General features: G+C 40.6%; 1 protein-coding gene across 1 annotated transcript in view; it reads left to right on the top strand.

Annotated features, from left to right (window-relative positions):
• cntnap5a (contactin associated protein family member 5a) overlaps window positions 1–9,832 on the top strand; it is a 104,208-nt gene that overhangs the window by 81,687 nt on the left and 12,689 nt on the right. Inside the window, exons 18-19 of the mRNA XM_074657793.1 lie at window positions 3,802–4,041; window positions 6,585–6,815. Of these exons, the coding sequence (XP_074513894.1) occupies window positions 3,802–4,041; window positions 6,585–6,815 (471 nt within the window). The remainder of the gene's footprint in view (window positions 1–3,801; window positions 4,042–6,584; window positions 6,816–9,832) is intronic.

Raw genomic sequence — 9,832 nt, 5'->3', positions numbered from 1 at the left:
CAACACAACAAACTCTGCCCATTTCCACCATGGATGTATTCCACTATTCCACCATTGTCTTCCGGCAACACGTCACCTCGCCAGATTTCACAACGAGACTTCTCCTTGAGCGAGACTCTTTCCATAATGTCAGACACTTATAATAACAATCAGAGCCTGTCATGGCAAAAACAAGCACTTTTAGTGGACGTAAATGACGGTGCCAGCTTGCCCCAATAGCACCATGTTGCAGCCAGTGAGCAGAAATTGTTGTCGCTATTAGTCTGTTAGACACAAAGATATGGGGTAATAGGGTCCAGATTGACATTAACCTTTAAAGGAAAGGCTCAGATGCCTTAATACAACGCTCACATACCATCTGTACTTTAAAAAAAAGGAGTTATTGGTCGTAATAATCATTCCTCCTCTCTGAGCTGGCCTTGAGGTGATGCTTTCGTAGCACAACTCACTGTAAGAAATGGGAGACAAAGTCCACCATGCTTGTTTTGTGCCAGGATGCCTTCTGGAGGGCAGCTGAAGCTCACGTTCGTGTTAGCTTTGGCTGAACTTTAAAATGAATTTTTGCACAGAGCAAGGACTGCATATTTTATCCCCTATCTCTTACAATGTAGTCGCAGTACAAGGGCATCTCTTCACAGATAAAATAGGGAGGAAAATTATAACTATACTGTAAGCACCTTGAAAAAATACAAACCTGCCCTGTAAGCTGCTGTGAAGAACTAATGCATTGTAATATTTTTTTTTCCATTATTGCTCGGGTACAGGAGCATCTCACATTCTGCAGCAGCCTTCCCCCCTCTGACATTTTAATGTATCTCCTTAATAATACACCAGCCCTCTGGAGGGGACAGAACCCATTTTTTAAAAAAGTGTTCTCCATTTTACTGTAGGCTACAGTTCATGCACTTAATGGGTCATTTACTTTACCAAATAATTTATCAGAGGAGTGAAATAACAAATGGAAGTAATACTCCTCTGCTGACCTCAGAAGAATCCATCATTAGGTGAAGATTTAATTGATTTCCTAAGAAGGTACAAAGGTGTCATTTTTACGACATTCTCTCAGAAGTTAATCTAAACGTGTGATTATGTCGGCTATAATGGCTTTTAATGCCATTTTAAAACCGATTGCTAGTTTGGAAAAGTAGATGATAAAACAATCGTTTAAAAAATTTAAAAAAAGCTCACTATAGAACTAATATATACAAGAACATACCATTCAATGATCGAAACAAAACACCTTTATTTGATTTTGCCTACAACATGGTACTCTAAATGTATGTTATGCAAAACCTACCTGGATGTAACCAGATCAAAAATAAAAATTTTCTAGTTCAACTTCTGTCATATTTTACCCAACGACGTTAGCACATCCTTAAATAGAGCACTATTTGAAGGAAGAGGTCAATTGTGATGGATAATAGAATATAGGAGTGCAGAACACTGAAATGAATAGTGAGTGTATCACCTAATATTACTGTTAAAATGTTATAATATTCAATAGCATCACAGTATATTATACAGCACAGTAGGGCTGTTAATTATTTATTTAAAAGCCCCGTCAATTTATCTTTTATAGATTTTTGTAAACAGTGACAGATGCATCGTGTTATTTAAGTAACATTGAATGTGAATATAATTTCTCTGTATAATTATACTGTAATTACACTAAAAGGCCGTATTAAACCCATTCTTTCTGATTGTCAACCGGAACACGTATAGACAGATTTCCACAACCCAGGATGAATGAAGTACTGGGGCTAATATTTAGACATGTTTAGCATGTACAGTAACTTGATGGAAATAAGTAACATTATTTTTTAGAGGTACATTTCTATGTGGTTCTCGTCTTAGCATTTCCCCAAAAGGTTTTTACAAGTGACAGACATCTGTCAGCTAAAGCTAGCTAACATGACAAATGGAAATTAAGTGAGAAACGGCGGGATCGTTCCTATTAGGGCTGGGCGGATCGATCCAAAAATATTGATACTACCGATATTTCTCGTTTGAAGATCGATTTTAGCGTTAATAGGATCGATACAAAATAGGTGTCCGTTTGTCTCTTCTACACCCATCTGTATTTCATCAAACAGTAGAACTGTTTGTGCAAACTCTGATCTGTTGCACAGTTTGCTTCTCACTGCTGTTGTGAGTTGAGACTGCATTCAAACAACAAACGCGCCATGCATACACAGCTCACCGCGGCGTGCACCCTGACTAGTTACTCAACAGACACATGATGTGAAGAAAGAGGAGCATGTTTGGAAACATCACTGTTTCACAGCTGTGAGTGATGTTTGAGGGCAGTTTGTGCTTTTTTTTTGTTATTTGCACTAAAAAAGTTTTTAAAACATTAATTGTTCTGAACAAATAAATGTTTGCGCTTTATTTATTAAAGGGAAATACTGCATAGATCTAAGTGTGCGGATATCTTTGCTATCATCTTTTGGACTCAATGATTCTTCCAGCACCTTAGCAAAGATTAAGACAGGTGGAGCGGTTGTTGTCCTGCATGCACTTTATTTATTAAAACCCAAAACTTTTTATGTTTGCACATTCAATTTACAATATTATATATTTGCCTTGAAGGTGTCGAGTGTTTTAACATGCAAGTGATAAGTAAATAATAGTGGAAAGCAACATGAAAGTACGTCAGCCGCTTTTAATTATAAAAAGTATCCATATCAATATCGGCGATTCTGGCCCTGTATTACTTGCTATCGGATGGAAACCAAATGTTCCCAGGGTCCTTTGTTGTTGATATAAACTAACATTATAAGATATTGGTCTATCTTTGCAGTTCAAATTGCAAAAGAAAGAAAGGAGATGGACGTTTCAAATGTAATTTGAATGGTTAAATATCTATTCAGCCACTGCCGAGATATCTAATGTTACAATTAAGAAATCTGTCTTGCCCGCTAATTTGAGGCGTAAATTTGAGGAAGTATAACATCAGTAGGCTGTAATCTGTAGGTGGGTGATTTGAACATATTGACCCAGGGAAACATACATTGCTGAGAACATAAAACCCTTTGAAAGGTCTCGTTAATGTGTCATATTAAGGGGATATAGAGCCTTTAAAGGTAGTGAGAAATGACCTCTGTGTGTGTCCCAGACCATCAGCAGGCAGCACGGGTTAATAGCATGAAAGCCCATATAGCCCTATACATTACTGCTATAACGTTAGTATGATATCTGTGCTGTTTGCCAGCGGGGGTTAACAAGACGTAAACCCCCTCCTGATAGACGTGCCTCCCATGCTACATATTACCAGTAGCAACATATGGGATCCCTGCTGTTTGCGCCATCAAAATATACCACTAGACATATGCCAGACATATTCAAAAACATATTATGAAGCTTCATTTAACAAGTATCATTTATGAGCTTCGTGGGATCATGAAAGGAAATTGTACCCACCTGTTTTGTTTTTTTCTGGGATAAATTATAGGCATAATAACAATGTGATACATTTCCATCATAAGTCATCAGTCTCCCACCTCTATGAAGCATAAATGATCTGCTGTCACCGTGTCACAAACGTTTTGTTTTCTATGTGCATCCCACAGCGACGTCTCCTGGAAACCTGTCTAGTCCATTACATTGTATATTTAGTCTTAATGAGGTTTCACACGCTTAAGTGCCTACAGAGTTGCTCTCGATGCAAACTGGAATTAAGTAAATGTTTGTCGTAAATCCCCATCAGCCTTAAAGGGAATAGTGGTTATGAAAATCATCAAAGATGCTTCTTAGTACAGCCAGCGAGCATTAGATGTGACTAAACGGCTGTTCTGGTCTCAGGGGGAACAGCGTCCCAGCAGAGAGGCTTCCTGGGCTGCATCAGGACTCTGACCGTCAACGGCGTGAGCTTTGATCTGGAGGAGAGGGCTAAGATGACCCCGGGGGTGACCTCCGGTTGCCCCGGCTACTGCAGCGGCTCCAGCAGCCTCTGCCACAACAGGGGGAGGTGCATCGAGAAGAGCAACGGCTACGTGTGCGACTGCTCCCAGTCCGCCTACGGGGGAACCACCTGTAACCAAGGTGAGTGTGCTGATCGACAACAAAAGCTTCGCACTTAATGTAATTAAACGGGTTAATGTTGATCACAACAAATAAATAATCGATCACTGCCAAGGTTGTTCCATTACAGAGCATCAATAAAAAATGCAAGTAATGCAAGAGGCAATTAATACTTGTCCTGGCTCCAGACTCCAAGAGCATTTAAAATGCATTAGACCAGATGATCTCCTGCAGTATGTGAGCACAGACGCCAACACCAGAGCAGCAGGCTGAGCAAACAGCCACAGATATACATTGGTGGAGAGAAATAGTTTTAAGACGTATTCTGAAGCGTCAAGAGATGGAAATTCTGGCCGCAAATGTGACAGACAACACTGCGATATTTACACGGTTTCCTCTAGATCGGTGTGTTAAATATGAAAGTGGAAGCCTTGCCAGGAAACAGTTAATCCCACTGCTGTTCAAAGATATTTCTGCTTTATTACAACTTGGATCTTACCACTGTGTTGTTGTGCTGCCTATCAGATATGTCCCCTGTAGGTTAAAGACTCTCCCTTTGATCCTTGTCTCTGTGGGACTTAAACTTTCAGAAGTAAAATGCAGCTCTTAGATAAATGCTTTCAGCTGTATGATAGTATGAAGGCAGATTTTTCAAAGCTCTGAAGTTTTGACGTAATGAAAGTGCTCCGCATTAAAAGCAAGGGTATGATTAAACCATTCCTCTTTGCAAAACAAACTGTCAGTTTTATTTTCTTTAACTGTATCTTTACTTTACCCAGCAATGATTTGCAGCAGTTGCCTAGAGATTGTAAATGGATGTGCTACTAGCAGAGACACGGCAACCTCCGCTTCTGAGAAGTGAAGCCAATGCAGAAGTGCCTTAAACTTGCATTCTTTCTAACAGCCAGCAGGGGGCGACTCCTCTGGTTGTATAGAAGTCTATGAGAAAATGAGCCTACTTCTCACTTGATTTATTACCTCAGTAAACATTGTAAACATGAGTTTATGGTCTCAATCGCTAGTTTCAAATCTTCTTCAATACAGCATGATGTTCATTTAGTAAATTATGGTCCCATTTAGAGTCAGATAGACCATAAAGCAGGGGATGCTTTAGGGCGAGGCGACCTTGTGATTGACATGTCGCTACCACGGCGTTGTCCGGTCTGGGAGTTATCCGTGTTTTTGTCGTATAACTTTAACGCTTTCACAGTGTTTTCTGTTAATGAAAGTTGAGCTGCAACAACTACTCTATTAATCGATTCATTGTCAACTATTAAATTAATAGCCAACCATTTTCTAAGAAAAAAAGTCCAAATTCTCCGATTCCAGCTTCTTATATGTGGATATTTCTGGTTTCTTTACTCCTCTATGACAGTAAACTGAATATCTTTTTTGATTTCTGGACAAAACAAGACATTTGAGGACGTCATCTTGGGCTTTGGGAAACACTGATCGACATCTTTCACCATTTTCTGACATTTTATAGACCAAACAACTAATCGATTAATTGAGAAAATAATCAGCAGATTAATCAACAATGAAAATAATCGTTAGTTGCAGCCATACATGAAAGTTAATTGTAATCATTTTGGTTACCTAAAAATGTCTTCAACATGGCAACGGCCAATAACCAAGATGGCAATGGCCAAATTGCCGAACTCGAGGCTTCATAACGTCAGTCCACAAACCAATGGGTGATGCCACAGTGACTTCCACTCCTTATATACAGTCTATAGGTATCACTGAGGCACTCTCATTATAAATCTGTTATTGCAGCAATGGGACTTCCATCCCCCCCAAACACTCCCCTACTCCCTCTTAACTCCACGTGCGGTGTCTTTAATTTGAAAGGTAAGACATTTGACTTGTTCACACGACAAAACACGGAATAGGCGCACGCTGCCGAGGGAGTTCTGTTGAGGTAACAGCGGTCTGTATGGCATTGATGGACAACACTTGAATCCCCGTGGTGCTGTTGCAGCTGCTGGTTTGTTGTCGACATTATATCTGAGTCATCGTCTTTTCTCTGATGATGCTTAATAATGTGTTTGCTCCATATTCGTAGTAGTGCGTGCGCATGATTAGCCGGTGTTACAGAAAGATAGCGAGTGAGTGAGTTTATTCTAAGGATAACAGATGTTTCCTTTGTGCAGAAAAGGCCAGAGAATACAATACATGTTTTGCTGCAGCCTTGCTCTGCAAGATGGATTGTAGGTATATACAGTAAATCCACCTGCCCAGTGAGTTCTCGTGTGCCTGCGTGTACCGCTACACCTCTGCAGAAAGACATTGTTTTTGGACAGATTTTCATTCAAAACAGTGCCTTTCCCTGTAGCTGTGCCCACTGGACACAATCTACATTTTTTTAGCCCACGTTTGATTAGGGTTCTGTTGATTTTTCCAGCTCACGCTTTCATAATTGGAGGTGTAATGAACATTGCAGCCTCTGGAGGCTGTGAGCTGGCTTTCACTCTTTTAATCTCATTTCAAAAACAGTTGTGCGGAGCTCCAGGCACTGAAACCATTCTCCCTCTCCCTCCCTCTGTGTGTCCCCGTGTGTGCAGAGGTGTCGGTGTCCTTCGACATGGAGTCCTCAGTGACCTACACCTTCCAGGAGCCCTTCTCAGTGATGCAGAACAGACGCTCGCAGGCCTCCAGTGTTTCCACAGAGAGCAGCAGCAGCAGGGCCAGAGAGGACGTGGCCTTCAGCTTCGTCACCTCCCAGAGGCCGGCCATGCTGCTCACTGTCAGCACCTTCAGCCAGCAATACATCGCTGTCATCCTGGCCAAGAACGGTACAGTCAGGATTTATATTAATAGTGTTAAAGTAAAACGACCTGCGACACAGTGTGACACATATAGTTATCTCCGCCAGGCGTAAGCCTGTGGGGAGATCATGTATTCAGTCGTGTATGTGAGTCTGTCTGTCTGTCCACGGCTAATCTCTCATACTACTGGATCCATCTACTTAATATTTTGTATGCACATTTATAACTGTATGCTCAAGGACCTCTCATGGTTGTGGTGATTCACAATTTTAAAATACTATTTTATTCACTGTTTTATGCCATCATTGACTGCTGACTCCTCCCTTTTCATAGGGGGCTGCAAGTGATCAACAACTACTTCAGTATCAGCAATCAGCTAGGCTAAAAACAAGCCTTACCTAGTCTGTTGCAGGACCATTTTGGCCTTTGTCGTGTCTCAAAAACTGACATCCATAGAAAAGTTTGGTCTCATTTTGAATCTGCAGATTAATTCCATACCCGATATGTTATGATCCACTAAAGTTAGGCACAATATGAGATGTTATAAATCCGTGTTTTTGTTATCTTTGGGTGGGATTCAACTCTTCTTCATTTGAGAGGGGAGAGGGAGACACACCTGGTATTAGTATTTATATACTTCTTTGAATGTTATCTGTAGCCTTCATCACCGCCGTGGAGGAAAACAGTAACTTGGCCTACGCAGCCAGCCAGATAAATTTAGCAACTGCATTGTTAGCAGACACATCTTCCACCTCGTTACATACACCAACCCAATAGTGCTGCTGCATGGTTGTTGTCCACAGCCATTTGAGACCATTTTAAATCAGATGAAATGCTGGTGGTTTATGGTTTACATCGTCGTGTGACAGCGAAGATTTGGATTACTGTTTGACATGTGAAACCCTCAGATCTTCAGCCCTCCGTTGAAATGACAGAGATGTGATAAAATTGTGATTAACGTGATGACAGTGAGGTCAAAATGTAGCTTTATTTTGAAGGGTTTTTTTATCAGATGAGCAGTCATGGAATCAAAACTTTTTCCATCGAAGTAGCTCAGTGATTAAACCAGGTGACAAACTATTTGCTTACATGCTCAATTTAGAATTTTTCTAACCCACTAGGTAATAGGTGGATTTTGCGTCTTTTTCAAATTGAGGAATCAGTTCAAATTCTTTGCGTCAAATTCAACTTTGGTGACCTTTCACCCGCCAATTTCCGCCATCAACCAATAGCAAGCTGTGTTGACAGTGCTGATCTTTTGAGTCAAATATAGAGGACGTTATTGTTGGTTATTAGCTGTGTGTCACCATCCAGTTTTTACTGAACCTCCTCTGTCTGACTGTAAAACGGCTCCGCGACAGAGACATGGTTTGCAGAGAGTTATGAGTCGGGTGTACAAATATGCTTTTGGAATAACAAAGTCACACCTTCTGCATTTATTTAACTTGTCTGGTGGTGACAAAGAGCTGACGAAGAAATAGGTGCTTATGAGCTTTATTGGTCGCAAATAATGACAAATGGGTAGAAACGGGACCAAATCAGGACCTGTGGGGGGTTTGTGTGAAAGGACACAGGCTCAACACACTCAGTTTCTGGTTATCAGGGGAGAATCCCTGCACTCGTAAGCTGACACAGATGTGTTACCATGGTTACCAAATCATTTTTGCATAATTACATAGGAGCTTGCTCTCTTTGACAGTAGGATGGTCCACTTTACGTTCGCACCAAAAACGAGATACGCCACTTGGAGATCGTCATTTTTAAGCAGAGAAATCCACTTAAATAAAAAAAAAAGGATTCAATCATAATCCCATCGCTCTCCAGCTACAAGAGTAGGGTTTGTTTTTTAACCTCCAGCAAGAACCCATTGCAAGGACATGTGCAGATATGCCCGTCATAACAGTGTGTAAAATACGGGAGGTCTGGGGCCACTTATTTACACAACATGAAATCCTCAAAATCTAATTTTTGGGAAATCTCTCTTCTATTTGCATGTTGAACGGTGTTGAGCAGAACCGAAAGTGAGGCTGACAGTGAACCGGCAGCTAATGTGTTACTGGTGCTACAGCTGCCAGCATGAATACAATACCGGAGCCACCCACACAAACCGATTATGGACTAATGAATAGATTTACCCTCTGCCGATCTGCTCCTCCTCTGCATCTTTATCCTTGCAGTCCAATACATTAAACCAGTCCTTATGCACAATAAAAATCCTCGTATATCCAAAGAAAAACATTTTAAAACAACCTTTAGACTGTAAACAAAACAATGAAAGAATAGAAACAAAAAGAGACAACTGCGATTGGACTTAACTGTTCTACTTTAAAGGTGCAGTGTGATGGATTTGGTGGCATCTAGCGGTGAGGTTGCAGATCGCAACCAACTGAATCTTCTCCCGTCTGCCAAACGTGTAGGAGAACTACGATGACCAATGTGAAAACGTGAAAACAAAAATGGACGTATCTAGAGCCAGTGTTTGGTTTAAATTGGTGTTATCAGTTGCATTAAGCCCCATAGATGTGGGCCCAATAGATGTGGGTCAATAGGGGCCTACTACACCCAATAGTAGGTTTTATCATCTGTTCACATGGTAGATCACCGAAAGAAGGTATAAAAGAACACGACAGTGACCTCTAGCGACCATAGTAATTATGACAAGAGCAGAAGCGGAAGTCAGGTGCTGTAGTTTAGACTGCCTGGAACACGATTTGGGGTGTTGGTCGAGGGTGATGGATGAGACATAAAACACAGGTTACAACATGTACTTATCTTTAAGTCGACAAGCGTTAAGTTTCACTTTCACTTTTGAAAGATAGTTATTTTAAACCAAAATACAATGTTTTTCCCTAAATTTAGCAAACTTTGTTGCCTAAACCTAAACTTCGTTGCCTTTTTGTGTTCAATACGTAACGTTTCGTTCAGTTTTACAACCTGTTAGAATGTGTAACTTTAAAATTTCGCTCGTCAAATCAGGTGATACCAAAGAGTATACTGTAGAAGCAAAGTCTGGTGTATTTTTGAATGACAACGGTTATATTTAT

The sequence above is a fragment of the Sebastes fasciatus genome, chromosome 14 (genome assembly GCF_043250625.1).
Source record: "Sebastes fasciatus isolate fSebFas1 chromosome 14, fSebFas1.pri, whole genome shotgun sequence".
Taxonomy (NCBI): domain Eukaryota; kingdom Metazoa; phylum Chordata; class Actinopteri; order Perciformes; family Sebastidae; genus Sebastes; species Sebastes fasciatus.
This window is presented reverse-complemented; position numbering and strand designations above follow the sequence as displayed.